Source organism: Ostrea edulis, chromosome 3 (genome assembly GCF_947568905.1).
Source record: "Ostrea edulis chromosome 3, xbOstEdul1.1, whole genome shotgun sequence".
Classification (NCBI taxonomy): Eukaryota; Metazoa; Mollusca; class Bivalvia; order Ostreida; family Ostreidae; genus Ostrea; species Ostrea edulis.
In genome coordinates, this window is record NC_079166.1 from 61,551,758 (window position 1) to 61,569,063 (window position 17,306).

The 17,306-nt window shown below is 34.8% G+C and overlaps 1 protein-coding gene across 1 annotated transcript; it reads right to left on the minus strand.

The window, feature by feature from the left end:
• Positions 1 to 3,336: 3,336 nt before the first annotated feature.
• Positions 3,337 to 16,888, minus strand: LOC125675825 (uncharacterized). Its single transcript, XM_048913632.2, has 5 exons — positions 16,707 to 16,888; positions 11,409 to 11,529; positions 7,412 to 7,894; positions 6,687 to 7,225; positions 3,337 to 3,653 (listed from the first exon to the last, which is right to left on the minus strand). Exons 2-5 carry the CDS (start codon positions 11,494 to 11,496, stop codon positions 3,645 to 3,647), a joined length of 1,119 nt encoding a protein of 372 aa, XP_048769589.2. The 5' UTR covers positions 11,497 to 11,529; positions 16,707 to 16,888; the 3' UTR covers positions 3,337 to 3,644.
• Positions 16,889 to 17,306: the final 418 nt, after the last annotated feature.

Here is a 17,306-nt window from a genome sequence, read left to right on the forward strand (position 1 = left end):
TGTGTGTCCTTTTTCATATAACTACCAAATACAATTCTTCTGAAATGAATCTATTTATCTCATGCTTTTGTCGGTAGTGCATATGATACTGATTTCCAAAAACACATACACACAAAATCTCGAAGGTGTTGTATGAGCGCCTAACCATAACGCGATGTTATCCGAGAGAATTGATTTTCGTTTAGAATTCTAAATAGAACGCAAAAAAAAACCTTATTTTTTCAGCTCTGTTGGATCGACAAAGCGATGTCTTGAAGACGCACACCCGAAATTCCACACCATTTAGTGTTGTGTGGTAATTGACCAAAAAGTCAAATCTTGTTCTTTTCAGTATTATAATAGTGATGCATTGAAAATCTCAGTTTTACGGGGTAACTTCAATGTATCACAAATTCTTTAATTGTTAGTAGGTCTAGAGACCACGATGCCTGGTTATGATTATAATATAATAAGCAATAGTGTTTAGTTTTTATAGAAATAATGTTTGAATTATACTTCTTTTTGTTAACAATGTCCACCGGAGCCCTTGATTGGTCAATAAAATATCTAAGGTGGTAATTTTCGAATTCACAATTATTTCTTTGCTTGTGAAAAGGTCTTCTCGGGTTTAAATTTGTACAAAGATTTTTTTTCCAGTTGTTGTTATTTTTACAATCTAAATAGGGTCTTGCAAAGGAAAAGAACTCCCTTACATAGGTTCTGTCTTTGTTGGTAAATATTAAAATTATACAGATGTTTTGATCTCTTTTTTTTTTTTAAAATAACATTCATCATGATTTATTCAAAAGTGTCAAATTTTCGTCTGGGTGTTGAATGCAATGTATAAAAAATATTTGAACCATACCCTAGTTATATATTATAGAAACGGCTATCTGTGAAATAAAGGGAACATAGTTTTAAATGAAGGCCAGTCAAAACGTGCTGTGGGTTGTTGAAGTTAGCATGATCCATTTCAATGGGAAATGTCACAATAAACAATTATAGTTTAGACATTGTGTGCGCATGTATGATAAAAGCATTTTGATAGTCGATACCGGAAATGACATAAGGTGTATAACGTCATTTTAAAATCGTAGAAGATTGATCTCTCTACCTATGACACATTCAGGAGAGGCACCGGTTGACTGGGGATTGTTACAGTTCATTCAACTGGATTCCACGTAACTTATCAAACCATTGTTAGGATTTGAATTGCCAATAATGTGTTTCGAACGTTATATGGCAAATTATAGGACACCGACCCCCACTGCTTAGCAACATAAGATCATCAAGATACCGCAGTGGTGGTTTAATTATTTTTTTTTAAAAACTCAGATATTTTTACTTATCCTTATGAGTGCGTTTTACTGTTTTCACTTTTGTCCAGGAAAATAAACACGAAGAGATCTCTTAAAGAGGGAGGGGTGTTTGGTTCGCCTTTCGCGTAATACAACCATCTCACAATCAATCTCTTGGGGTATTTGTTTATTTAAAAGTTTCATTTAGAGAGAGAGAAGAACAAAAAACCAGAAGCATTAAAACTAGACGACCTTTCCCTTTGAATTCAAACTTATATTTGATCCTCATTAAGTGGCCAGTCTTGGAAATTATAGTAGGTTGTCATTTTCTATCATATTCATAAGTTTAATTCCTAGAAAAATATATACTGAAATCGATGTCTTTGAAAACCCTGATGATAACCGCGATGAATAATGCGAGGGTTAATTCTGAATTATTTTTCTTTTCTCGTTGTAACAGGCTTCAAGCATTATGTGTCAGGGAGATAAATGTCCATTGGTTTTCTTTGTAAATGCAGTTTCAAATGCAAATGTAGGGTCATGATGTAATGAGTGACATTTCTTGAATGAATTACAGAAAGATCCATGGAGACCCACCTATCTACATGCACATTATAATGAATTGTGAATATTGGCCAAATAACCAGAAACTTGACCCAAAAAGAGAATATATGCTTGTAAATTACTAAATATTCCATCCTTGTAGATTTTCCTTAATGAGAAAGACACATGTAATTGACCAGATGTTCCATCCTTGTAGATTTTCTTTAATGAGAAAGACATGGATCACTTCTATACACATGTAGAATGTGATAGGATTGCTCGACCGATCGTTGTGCTTAAAGAAGACGTATACGCAAATCTTCTTTACGAAATTGATGTAGATTCTCCATAATTTCACATTTCTATCAGCAATAATCAGAGGCAGTCGGGAACGTTTTTGTAATGGAAAACGAGGAGAACCGTTTTCTGGAGAATAACGTACACTTGAGTTTTTGCAGCATGTCTTACTTCGTCTATTCAACAAATCAATAACGATACATACAAGCCTGAACTGACACGATTTAATATCACGGCGTGAGTTGTTTTCCTTTTCTTGTATCTGACTGACCTCTCGACCCGACACCTTTAAGAGATATTACACAACAAATATGGAAAATATTAAACACCTGTACTGAATAACAATTAGATTATCCGGGAAAGTAGATAAACAACTACTGATACACAACTACCGACACGGAGACGGTATGTTAACTTTACGACGAATATGTCCACAAATACGGTTGAAAGAGCTGAGTAATGGATAAGGATTAAATGTCTTATATAATGTACCATATCAATAGTCATGTAAACACAATTAACTCGGGCATCTCCAATATACCTCTCCTTGGGCTACCCATGGTGACAGGTCAATAAGAGGTCACCCCGAGCTTGCTATGTTCTGGTGTGATTTGGGCTTCAGCTAATGGTTCTTTTTCGCTATATTGTGTGTAGGTATTTGTTCATCACACGTGGACCAGTGATATAGTGATTTCCGCGTGATATTGGTGAATGAAAGCCGTGGTGATCTCTAGTATAGTCATTTTAATAAACGACCATGTTCAAACTGTTATATGACGAATAATGCCTGCGTAAAGCAAAGCTGAGGAAACACCTTGGGCATCTGTATGCCATTAAAGGTATTATATATGCATGGTTATCAATTCAAGGTCGGAACAAGACAAAACTAGAAAAGAGAAAAGGTATCGAATATCGACATGTTAGAACCCTCGGGTATTTTTTCCCATTCAGAGACAGAAATGGGGGGCACGGATCAGTTATAAATCCGAGTACTTACTTAACGCATTGATGGACTTTATTTGTTTTTCAAAGGAAAGAAAGCCCCGACGAGTACGAACGCGCCGTGCATAGACTTCCAGCTACAAAGAATGCACAGCAACATACCCCCTTATGACTTAAAATTAAATCGGGGCCCTAAGAATGGATGTTAGTAAAAACCTCTCTCGTCGTCATTTAGTGTTTTAGAACAGGTAGGATGAAACGTCAGAGAAAACATAAATAGAAAAGATACATTTATTGACAAAAATATAGCCATCAATACTTTACATTTTAATGAAGAAACAATTTCACAAAAGAGAAAGTTATACCAAGATAAAAAAAAAAAAATAACGATTCAACAAAGTAACAAGTGTGTTGACAATTGATCCGAAATACAGAAGTACATGCACTTCAAAAAATCCATGAGTAATTTAACACATCCAAAATTGATGTTAAGTCCGTCGTCTGCTTAACTAACACGATGTCAAACGTGGTAAACCTCCCGTCTGCCAAATCATCCATGACGTCATACCTCATTTTGCTCTTTCACTACCACCTCTGAAAGAAACAAGAATCATGATATCAAGATATCTAAAATCATAATTTCAAGTCAGATATCTAATATATATTACAATGTAACATACCACTGAAGACAATCGTACGTCTTTAAGGGTAAAATGACGTTCTGAGATTTATGTCGTATAGGAATATGAAAATAGATTTCCTACTTTAGAAGAATATATCCTTCATTATTCATCGAAATATAAAATGGTCTATATAGAAAATCATCCATTATTAAAAGGCCGTAAAATCTCGAATCAAAATCTGCAATATCGCACATTATCTGACAGTTGGAATAAATTTGCAACAAGGCCTAGAATTGAGATAAAAATGTCTGTATTGGTCGATTTAATAGATTGTCAACGGTTCCCCGACATCTAGGATGAAAGGGAAATCAAAGTCTTTTGATTGTTATCATTAAGGAACCAATATTAATAACAAAGGATTTCAATGGCTTGTCATCTCTTTCAAGGCTTTCGATTCAGCCTCTGCGTCTTTCTGTATAGATGTAATTGGGTACATGTGGTAGATATATATCGCTCTGCGTCTTTCTGTATAGATGTAATTGGGTACATGTGGTAGATATATATCGCTCTGCGTCTTTCTGTGTAGATGTAATTGGGTACATGTGGTAGATATATATCGCTCTGCGTCTTTCTGTATAGATGTAATTGGGTACATGTGGTAGATATATATCGGTCTGCGTCTTTCTGTATAGATGTAATTGGGTACATGTGGTAGATATATATCGCTCTGCGTCTTTCTGTATAGATGTAATTGGGTACATGTGGTAGATATATATCGCTCTGCGTCTTTCTGTATAGATGTAATTGGGTACATGTGGTAGATATATATCGCTCTGCGTCTTTCTGTATAGATGTAATTGGGTACATGTAGTAGATATATATCGGTCTTGACGAGAATTGCGGGGTCCCATGCTCGACACCGAAGCGTGAAAACTTACAATGCGTTACGAGAGAAATAAAAGAACCTTTAGTAATTTCAGATCCTTTGTAATTAGAGGTTGACAGATAATTGGAGGGGAAAATCATTAAGGATTTAGTTAGAGGTTCTCTATTTCATAGAGGCATTACGTAAGGGGATGAATTTAAGAATCTTAAAAGTCTTGCTGAACAACGGGAATCGTGATATTTATCACAGGACGATAATGTCCTATCGATCCATCATAGCTCTACGTATAGGATTCAAATGATGTCAATGATAGCAGAATCAATATTGTTTACGCTCCTCTAATTGTGTTTCGGCGATTATTAACACTACCTACACGAACGAGCAGAAAGATAAACTCAGTTTATTTCTATTCTATTTTAAGATTCTTTCATACGGGAATTTTTCAATAGAAAATCATAGAAAACTTTATCCTACGCGGAGGATTTGCTTCTATGCGACAGGAGCGTGACTGTGTGATGGGATTTTTGTCATTATAAATTGACAGCTTATGAAAAAAGACGAAAGGTTTAGTAAGATGTATGACTGGAGAGAGAGAGAGAGAGAGAGAGAGAGAGAGAGAGAGAGAGCAGCTTGGGTTTTAACGTTGGTCGGATATTGTCCACAACATTTAAGAGATCAAGTGACAGCGAAAGGGAACTCATTTAATTGGCGAATTCTTAACGCTAATTGCAAAGATTCAGTACAATATGTATCCTATCATTCGTTGTTTTTCCTGATCTTGTTTCATTACGCTGCAGACTTTAACCATACCCACGGCTACGGCTGATGTTTAAACTCTCACTGGAGGAAGATACATTTTTTTGATCGCGAACCATCCGTAAAACAGATGTATTCTTAATGGGAAGGGCTATTGCACACACTTCTGTTGATTCCCTGTATATGTTTTGTTCCATTAAAAGCTAGCATGATCTTCGTCTATTCATTACTACATCCGTCGTGTGTGTCTAAGATTTACTCAGATCGATATTTTTGATGAGAGAAACTCATCCCGAAGTAATTGATACGAAACGCGTAATAAGTCTGCAATTATCTCTCACTTCAAACATCTGCGTCCGAAATGGATCCGGAGGGGTGTATCCCTTCTCGTGCGCTGACATTATGGGTAAGTGCGAACTAACTGAGCTTCACACATCGATTCAAAATTCAATAGATCAGGCTATAATCTAACCTTAGCAATCTGTAATTGAATTGAAGAGTCGATTAACACAGGAACATAACTACATACAAGATCATCATCCGTCATTGGTGAATGCAACCGCGACATCCTCCCTTTACAAATGTTTAGCTTTCGCGCATTCGTCAATTTTCTGTTGACGTCGTTACTGAGAGTACCAGTCGGGCGATCTTCAGCAATGGTACAGTTCGTCAGACCATGTGTTGGTCTGTACGACAAGAAATAAATGAGTTTGCGACAACGGGGAGAGCTATTGACCGTTACTTGATACTCTGTATTCTTGAAGCCCAGGGTGATTAGATCATCAAAATGACGACGAGCAGGTGTTTTCAACAAAGACTCATTATCATGGTGATTGTTTTAAAAGTCTTTAAATTCCAAATTAAATTTTTGTTTAGATTTAATGGATGATGTTTTCTCCCCAATAAAGACAGATGCCATTACATGCATTATTGAAAAATAAAAATAAAATGGTGATTTCAACAAATACAGACAAAGAATGTGACAATTGGATTATGAAGACAATTTTACGTTTAGATATCTGAAAAATTAATTCTGGTCATTACGACGTTAATTCTATATTGATTTACCGGTAGTAGTTATTTTTAGCAAACGCACATAAAATTTATAAGTCATTATCAGCTGTAAAATTGATCGCTCCTTGAGATTTCTCAGATCTGTCAGTGCTCAAGACACGAGCCTTGGTTTTATTTCTGTTTGTTATTTGTTCATATGTTTGTGCATCTTCGTTAAGATGAACTCAACTTTTGAAACATAATTCTTTCTGAATTTGTTTTTCTAATTTACTGTAAATTCAATTTGCAATAGATCATATTTCTTATTTGTGATCGCGTATTCCATGTTCAATAAATTGCTGTTTATACCTGATATTCATCTTCATTTGATTGTTCCGATTTGGACAATTCTCTGGCTAACTGTACAAGTCTACTGTAGGAATCAAGATATTCCCTTTTCTCTGGAACAAAAGCACCAAAGTGAGTCTCCGGCTCCTCGGAGTACGGATAGAAATTGGGACTTCTCTTTCTGGAGGAAATCACGGGCTCCTCTTCTTCTAGAGGGATAAACAGACCCATAACTCCTTTATGAACGATCTCCTCCACATCTTCAGGATCTACATTGTCCAGGATGGCTCTCAAAACATTGTCTTCGTACTCTTTTTCTCTCGCATAAGATTCCAAATCGTCTATCGTGTAAGATGGACCGAACTTTGCTGGGTAGTACGATAGAGGATATTCTTCGTCTGTGTATGGCAGATCTCGCTTGGCACGATGAGATCGCTTCATTTCATTTGTAAACATGCGGGCTTTATACAGTGAACGTCTGCGTCTTCGGTAATATGGATACCCGTAGTTCGGAAGCTTTTTATAGGCTCTGTATAATTGTAATGCTAAGGCTGGATTACCTAGGGGAAATAAAAATTCATTGTATAAAGAATTGGAAAAACTAACGACCCTGATAAATCATTACAAAGACACACATGGATTCACCGTCAATTTTCAGTAACATCGTGTGTCTGAGGCGTATATGCAAATAAGGTAAAGTGAAAAATGAGAAACACTGGTAGGCATACAGTTTAAATGATACTCACTGTACCATTCTTCCGGTAGCATTTCTATCATATCCTCGTCATCGCCCATTTCCTGAACAGAACTATTCTCACCAGCTCTATCCGATTCATCTTCTTTCTCCTCTGATGTCTCGTCTGATGAATCGTCTGACGCAGTGCTCTCATCTTCCCTCGGAATTTCTTCTTTCGCATTTTCAAGTTCTTTCAGAGCCTCTGCAGTCTCTGGTGGAAAATCTTGAAGCAATTCGTCTGTTGTCGGTTCGTTTGATTCCGATGTTCCTTCATCTGAATCCTTCTGTGAAGTGACGTCATCACTGACGTCTTCTAGTTCCTTTTCGATGGCTTTTGGTAGTTCTGCGGTTTTCGTTTCAGCAATGTTTTTGGCTTCATGCGCTGTTACACTTCCTTCCAGATCCGGAAGAACAGGAACATCCGGGTCACTTTTCTTTATCCTTGGTTTATTCTGCTGATTTCCGAACATCATCACTTCCTGAGCACGTTTTACTATCAGAATTAATCAAATTAAACAATTACTATCAGAATTAATCAAATTAAACAATTACTATCAGAATTAATCAATTTAAACAATTACTATCAGAATTAATCAAATTCAATTACATTATCAACCAATCTTTGAAAAATAATAGTTACAGTACTAATATTTTCATATCACATTATTGTTCATTATGCAATGTGTTTTCCTTGTAATAGAATTTTAATGAAATGATTTATTAATGTAATTTCACACTTAATACGAGAAATGGTTCACATAAAAGACAATCAAGTGACAACAAGGCAGGGCAATTCGTCACGGATATTGCCGAGAACGATGGTAAGATTAAGTCTATGTGCAAATTAATAAACCGTACAACCTTGTTGATGATGTAATCATAAGACACTCAACCAGAGAGAAAGAAACACGAAATAACCCAAGAAACAGGCAAACTTCAGAGACATGCATGACGCAGATAACAGGATGTTTGTCAAAGAATACATGAGTATATAAAATCTCGGCATAAACAAGATCATACTATAACAAAGAGACTTGTAATGTCTTTCCTAATGTACAAATCCAAAACACGAAAAATCAATAAAGGAAAGAAAAATATTAGACATTTCTCCATAGGGGCCCGTGTTTGCCCGACTATCTATTTTGTATTGCTTGTAGGAGTTATGAGATTGATCACTGTTCGTTATCTTCACCTTTCATGTATCTGTATTTAAGATAGGGAAAGTGAAACTGAACAAGAAAAAACAACAGGCAAATAGTATACGACAAAGCAAAATAAGCATCATCAGAAAAAGTCAGGCAAATGATGCTATTTATAGAGCATATTCGAAGAACTGCAGATCATTAACGATAGCCTAGGAGGAGTGAGGGATGAAAACCACGCGAAAAGGAGTTCATACCACCGCCAATAACCTCGGACGAGGAACTGTACTCCCTAGCACGAAGTTTACACGAAAGGCGACTTCATTGTATTCTGTCACTTTTGAATAGTTGTTTATTTTACTATAATAGTTGTTTTCTAACTATATTAGGTCAACATCATTGTATGTTTGTCATTTTAGAATAGTTGTTTATTTTACTATATTAGGTCAACATCATTATATGTTTGTCACTTATTTGTTTATTTTACTATATTAGGTCAACATTCTTATATGGTTGTCACTTATTTGTTTATTTTACTATATTAGGTCAACAACATTATGTGTTTGTCACTTATTTGTTTATTTTACTATATTAGATCAACATCATTATATGTTTGTCACTTATTTGTTTATTTTACTATATTAGGTCAACATCATTATATGTTTGTCACTTTAGAATAGTTATTTATTTTACTATATTAGGTCAACAACATTATGTGTTTGTCACTTATTTGTTTATTTTACTATATTAGGTCAACATCATTATGTGTTTGTCACTTATTTGTTTATTTTACTATATTAGGTCAACATCATTATATGTTTGTCACTTTGGAATAGCTGTTCATTTTACTATATTATATCATCATCGTTGGGTGTTTATAATGATAAAGCGGTTTTTTTTTCCATATCTCTTTGTGAAATGGAACATCCGTAGTGGCAAAAAATTGAAACTCGATCTTTAAGCCATGTACATGTATAATACGATATTTTGCAATAAAGCTCTCGTCATTTAATACGAGCTGATCCCCTGGCGCATTATAAATGTACTCTCCGTTTTCTTTTTAAAAATAATTATTGTATATTGGCAAGACAAGAGAAGGAGTAAGGGCCATTATTACGGTGAAACGTGAAACTCCTTAACGTCAAACATGAGGGACATGTTTTCTAACAACAACAAAATCTGCTGGGGTGGTTCTAATGCTGAACTTAATGCCGAATTGCCACTCTTGGATTATTTTAACATGTAGTTATCCCTAGGAGTGATGTAAGTTCTTTCCACATCTCTTGAGGACAGAATCCCAGAGTGTTGGAAGTGTTTGGAAACACAATGAAAGAGAAGCCCTGGGGAATAATACACTCAAAGTCCGTTAGTACATCGGAGATGCAATCTTGTGGTTTGGATGGTTTTTATCTTGCTTTTTAAGAAGTTCAAACGTTGGATGGCTTTTGGAAAACACAAATGAACAAAAGGTCATAGCATGACACGCAATATGAAAAAAAGTATAAGTTACAAAATGCACTAAATGTGAGGCTGGTGTAGAATGCAAAGTAATGCACTGGTGAAACAGAACCCAGAAAAGCTGTTCAAACGAATTGTTAGCATAAACCGTCCATCTGGTGGAACAGTCTTATCGAGTTATGACATATATGCTTTCCTCTCTTACTCCCCAATCACAGCATTCACAAAACAGGCCTGGAGGTTATAAAACTTTTTTGTGCACGTTTTCATACTCAAACTCGAACTATGTGTTCTAAGTCGTATTCGTACTCAAAAGTGAAGGTTATAAAACTTTTATGAAATTATTCTCATACTCAAATGGAGTACATGTACATGCTCAAGATTTTTCGAGTACGCTTTGGAGCTTGCTCAGAGTTGTACTCAAAACAAACATGGCTGAGTTTGAGTATGAGTACGGTAAAGGCCTGGACCCCGAAAACTGGACATCAACAGGGTTAAAAACAATAATATAGACACGATATGACCAAGAATACAGGAAAACATCGGGTTAAAACTCTAGGCAACATTTATCCTTGTGACGCTTGATTTTTCTTTGATTTCGAAACCATCGAATCTATCAGGGAAGATTATAATTTCATTTTTTACCATTCACTATTCCTCGAAAGACAATATATAAATCATTATTTTTCGATGCGTTCTGGGTTTTTTTTTTTGGTTTTTTTTTTTTTTGGTTTTTTTTTTTTGTTGGTTTCTTGTTTTTTGATTGTTTTTTGTTGTTGTTTGGTTTTTTGGTGTGTTTTTTTTTTTTGGGGGGGGGGGGTTATTATTATTAAATTTTGGGGGTTTTTTTGGGGGGGGGTTGGGGGGGTTGTTGGTGGGGTTTTTTTTAGAGGGGAATAGTAACACAGTTTACATTCTTTCATCAAAAGAATTAGCAGAAAATCCTTTCCTGTGTTCGGAGGTAAACAGTTTATCTCCATTAACATCCGTCACTTATTGTACTTGTCACGTGGGGTCAGTCTGTAGACTGAATCTTTTCAAGCAACATTCAAAAAATATAATTTAAATAAATTGCGAACTATACGGTGGTAGACATGTGAATGCAACCCTGGAATTAAAACACTACCCGGTAGACCTTTTTATTTAGAAATAGAATCACTCAACGCTTCTGTATACAATATTTCAATAAAAATTCGAAATCGGATCTCTCTCTCTCTCTCTCTCTCTCTCTCTCTCTCTCTCTCTCTCTCTCTCTCTTTGCAAAATCCTTATTTAATTGAGCCTGGTTTATGTCGCGTTCCAGATTGTACATTGTACAATGTGTATATATTCGTTGAATAAAAGTATTTTATATCAGAGTTGGTCCTTTAGAATTCTTCCATGCTGATTATATAGATAAACACAAACCCATAGCTGATCTCTTCTCGATGTCTGTGGGGGCTGCACTACAAAATACCACGCCCAAAAACGGCAACAGCACCAGAAACAGCCTCATACTGTCACGTGATGTACTGCACCTATTGAATATCTGCAATGAAAATCATATCGAATACATGTATATATATATAACAGATTTTGTTTGCTTTTATTCTACTGTATGTACTTTTTTTCCAACTGCTTCAAATATATTTCTATATGTTCTCTCTGATTCTGTGTAACATTAGGTCTGTAACCAATGAAAATAAGTGAATATTACTAACAACCCGGGTTTGCTTGCAATGGTTTGACGGTCTTGAAGGGGCTGATTCATGATTTTTCCCCAAATTTTGTTTTTCACTTTAAATGATCAAAATCTACAGTATAATATGTGTAAAGGGTTTCACAAAAAAGTTAAGGTTTTATAGATCATGATAAAAGGTCATTATATTTTATTATCATTTGTTTTGAAATTAAAGGTCGAGGTGTGTTATTGTTTACGAAGTTTTGAAATAAAAGGACATCGATCCAAGTTTATCATATACAATGTATATCACATTTCAAGTATATTTTAGGTCAAATGTGTCATTTAAAAGTTAAATTTGTGACTGTGCAAAATTTAAAAAATGCATTAAATTTACAGAAGGTCCAAATTTTGGTTGTCAACAATAAATGAGTTATATTTTTAATCTTTAACATAAAAATTGAGAAATATTTTTTTAAAACGTGAACCAGTCCCTTTGGTCGGTGTGATAATCCTTCCTTTATATATCTTTTTGTCTTTCGTTACGAATTTCATTTAGCAAATCGTGCAAGTATAATTCGCATGATCCAATACCAATAACCAGGTGGTGTTAATCCCGATGACATGTACAATATCAAATTTCCAAATATATCCACGTAAAACTCTCACCTTCAGCATGTTTTTGCTTTCTGATCAAAATCGAAAATTCTTTTATCATCTTTTTTATTATCATCATTATTGAACGTTGACATGATTTTCTTGTACAAATAAAAAACTGAAATTAGTGAAAATGCAAGTAAAATCTTATTCATTACAAACAAATGGCGTTCAATATCTGGGCGATATAAGCACGCTAAAAATTGCGATCTATTTCGCGCCATTTCTTGCACTATTATGTCACAAATGAAAGTAGTACCAAACTATACATTACGTCATCAAAAGTTCAGGATTTCCCCCCAAACTCCCCGTCGAGGCCTCATTACGTCACCTACGAATAGACCTCTCCTATGTGACGCACCACAATATACAGATTTGTATATTGTGAGTCCGCGATTATCACGCAGACAAATTACACTAAAGAAGTAGTTCGCAGTTAAAAGTTTGAAGATATTAATATTAAGAGCATTAATATAAAAGTATGGATTTTATTTTAAACATAAAATGATCAAAAGATCATTAAAAAGTAGGGAGACTCTGTTCAAATTATTGTGTAAAGTAATGAACTTGATGTTTACGTTCTTGTTTTGAAAGTTGTTTACGTTTGACGTTATGTTTTTTCGTCATTCTACAGTGACGTCACAGTATACACGGCCTAAGAAATTGCTATCCCATAATGCCTAAGTGGAAGAGTTTGGTTTGTGAGCAAACGAACTCTGGTGGGAGTTTGGATTTCCCCCAATGCAATCAATGTTTTTGAAAGATAAAGTATATACTAAAAGTGACGTTTTCAGTTTGAATTGCACGGGAAACGACGCACTGCTTCAATCGTGACATAACAGTACAACAAGTAGCGTGAATTGATCGCAAATGTTTGCATGGTTGCTATAGTATATGATACCCAAGAGTCGATAATTGTGCGTCATTTTTATGATGTAGAAGATTTCATATGCATTTTCACAAATTTTAGACGTCAGATACACTTTGCTATTTGTATACGAAAATCATACCAATAATGATACTATTACACGCAATAATGATACTAATACACGTCGAGAAACAAGATATTGCACTTTCATACAATGTGATTTTGACGAACACACGCATGTCTCTCTAAATCAGATTATTATTTACTATAACTGAATGATAAATCTTCCTGTATAATGAAAAGATGAAGATAACGAACAGTGATCAATCTCATAACTCCTATAAAGAATACAAAATTAAGAGCTGGGCAAACACGGACCCCTGGACATACCAGAGGTTGAATCATGTGCCTAGAAGGAGTAAGTATCCCCTGTCGATTGTTCACACCCGCCGTGAACCCTATATTTTGATCAGATAAACGGAGTACATGTAATCCGTAGTCATACTATCTGAATATCACATTATAGGAGTTATGAGATTGATCGCTGTTCATTATCATCACCTTTCATTAAGCATATACCTAATTGTAGATATAATATCCCCTCTTAAGGGGGTATACGAAATCGTCATAATGGCTGACTTCCTTTCAAAACATGAATGAAAAATAAATATTAGTATAATATCGGCAATATCTATGAATTCCTTTACATTTGATTGCCTAGCTGAGTAGCTTAGTCGTTCAACGTGTCGACCGCTGCTCTGTAGACCGCAAATCCAACAGGGTTTTTATTATTATTTTTTTCCAGATTGCTTTCTACAATACTGCATTTTGACTAGATAAACTAAAATTTGAAAGCTTTCAGTGTCAAAATATTTCTGTACATATTCTCCATTTTTCATCCACGTCATTTTTCTCTGGTGTGGTATTCCTCCTTAACATAAAATGAGTCGGAATGTCAAGGTCACTGAAAAGGTCTCTGGTATGTTGCAAAATGGCTGCATTTTCAAACAAGTCAAACGCGTATTTTACGATAATTTAAGTACTGTTCCATAAAAGACCTACATTAAACTTTCCGATATTTCTTTGTGATCTTTACTGTGTATGTATATAGGTATAAAAAGGCGACGGGGGTGAGATTTGCATAAAATAATTGTTCTCCAAATCATTGAATCATAGGAGTAATAAAGTTCCGTGTGTATTGGCGGTAGTTTTGCTCCAATATAAAATGCATTTAAACAATCCAATGTGTGAATTTTATAATTTCAGATTTGTCCGATGAGAATACATACAAAGTACCTGTCGCGAACTAATCGGAGGGTATTGCATTTTATCTCCGTCACTAGTATTGGTTTATCGTTAGTGAGCGCTTCATCATCATTTATACATGGTTTACTGTTAATGACGAAATGTGATCGAATTCAAGTAATATTTTTTCTAAAAGTAATGATAACGTCAAGGGGAACTCGATAATGTTTTTTTTTTTCCTCTCGGTATTTGATTGGCCGTTTTCTCCCCATGTCATCGCCATAGTAACTGCTTCCAAAATGAGAAAATTCTTATATTTCAATATTCTTTGTCAATGTCACTGTGCACGTTCAATGAAGTTGTCAATATGTGTGACTTAATGGTATTGTGATAAGATTTGGGGTGGGTTTTTTTAAGAAGAATTGATAAATACATCATAGAAAACTTTGAATAATGCATGTGTAAATGAGGTACTGACGAGAGTTTATCTACGGTGACAGTGCGGGGACAAGCCTGCGAAATCAATTTTCTTCTGTGAGATCCGTCAGTGTTTCTTAATTAACATCCTGTCGGAGATAGGGAAGTCACCTCCGCCAACAGCTGGAAACATTGTTTCCAGGACGTTTAATTCATTATCGGGAAAAATAACGACGGAAAGAGCAACGTTAATACAATCTACGTAGATAACAAAATATCTAAACATGCATGAAACTTACTCAAATATATTCTAGAAGTATACGAACAAATCTTGAAACTGCCATATTTTGTTTCAATAATGATGTTCATTAACATACGATACTTCTCCGACTACATGTATCAGCTAAAGAAATGTTTAAGAAGAGTAAGCGTTTCCCCCCCCCCCCTTTTTTAGCAGATACAAAGTTATCTTCTAATCTTTTGCGCCAATATTTTATTTTATTGCTTAAAATGAACGAATATTCATCTACCATGCTTAATCATGTTTTGTAGAAAGTTAATATCATCATCATCTTCATCAGTATCATCGTGATTCACTTTTCTTTTGATAGCTTATTTTCTGCCGTTTTCGTTTTTGATGGTTATGCGTGTGACGTAGTTTAGTTATTATTCTCTTATTAATTCTATCTATAGCCTTATATCCTCCCCACGCACAGCTAAAACATCAGATGAAAGACCCTCTGTGAAATATAAAATGGTTAATCAGTCATTTCAGTATCCCTTGTCCATTTGAAATCACTGTAAATATGTTCATTTACATGACAAAACTGTCGTAGTACATGAGAAATACAGCTTTAGTATAGAATTATAATCATGCGTCTTTGAAATGTAAGGAAATCTGTGATCGAGATTAAAATGAGTTTTAGCTCTTGTGTATCCTAGATTGGTACAAAAAACAGACTTGACTGTGTCCTGTAAACAATTATTATCAGTCACGCAGAATCTATTTTGCTATGTATCGTAGCAACTGCAACCCATAGAATGTTGTGAAAACGTAAATTGAATTACAAGAATTGGGATTGTATATGCATGTATCCTAGATTGGTACAAAAAACAAACTTGACTGTGTCCTGTAAACAATTATTATCAGTCACGCAGAATCTATTTTGCTATGTATCGTAACAACTGCAACCCATAGAATGTTGTGAAAACGTAAATTGAATTACAAGAATTGGGATTGTATATATATATATATATATATATATATATATATATATATATATATATATGTAAATACCTGTTAGTGTATAAATGTATGATTATGATTGTTTATTTATTTATTTTTTGGATTTTTAAATATCTATTTTTAATTTCGTGTTTATTTTAAATAAATTATTAGATTTTCCATCAGTTTTAGCGATTATTGTAATCTGAGAACTTAGATATTCTAGAATATGCTCAATCATTGTACATTTTTAAAGGATTTGGAGATAGCGATAATGGATATAACCAATATCGTTACCTACATTTACGTCAATGAGTGAAGCCGGATACATTTTCAATCAGATTATCTACCCGAAATACTGCACGTAAAAATGCCTATATAACACCCCTACAGATTACACGAACACCCCTACCTACATACAGTATCAACAGTCACAAAAAGGTCGTCACGTCACACATATCGGAGCACTACAGAACAATGATGAACAAATAATATAAAAAATGTACACAAAATCAATTTTTTAAAAAAATATAATGAGGCAAAAGTCTTTGAATTACATGGTACAAAGATAGATCATTTACATTCTTCAAACATTCCGCTAGGGAGGACCCTAAATTGAAATTCAACGCGTACCTTTAGACGAGTGAGCTCTTCTTTGTCTCTTCAGCTGTATCCGATGTTGTTCTGAGGATTGACACGAAAGAAAGGTAGCACAGAAAAACCAATATCGATTTTGAAACTCCTACACGCTGGAGCATGCGCATGAGGGAAATGACGTATTGGATTTCGATTGACGATTCTCTCTTGTGTAATGCCTTATTAGAAATGATTTTCAGGCTGCACGGAGCTTGCATGCCTTCATATCAATAAAGAGATCCGATTCGTGATTGCAAAGAGAAAACATTCGATTTTTCGCGATTTGTTTATCATTTACCCCATAATTGGTCATGTCTACCACCGGATCACAGATAATCCATAGAAATAATCTTAATGGATGTTAATATTGATTTTCTGGCTTCCGTAAAAATCATTCTGATATTTTTTTCTTCTTTTATTGTTAGCAAGTCAAAAATCAAATACAGGTTACATGATGATGGTAAAACCCGAATTTGTCATCAGTGTTTATGAGAAGTAATGAATTATGGTTTTTTTTGCCACTCCCCCCAAAAAACGTTGTGCGGGGGTATTCAAACTAAAAGAGGGGGACATGGTAGTTACCGTGACCTAATTATG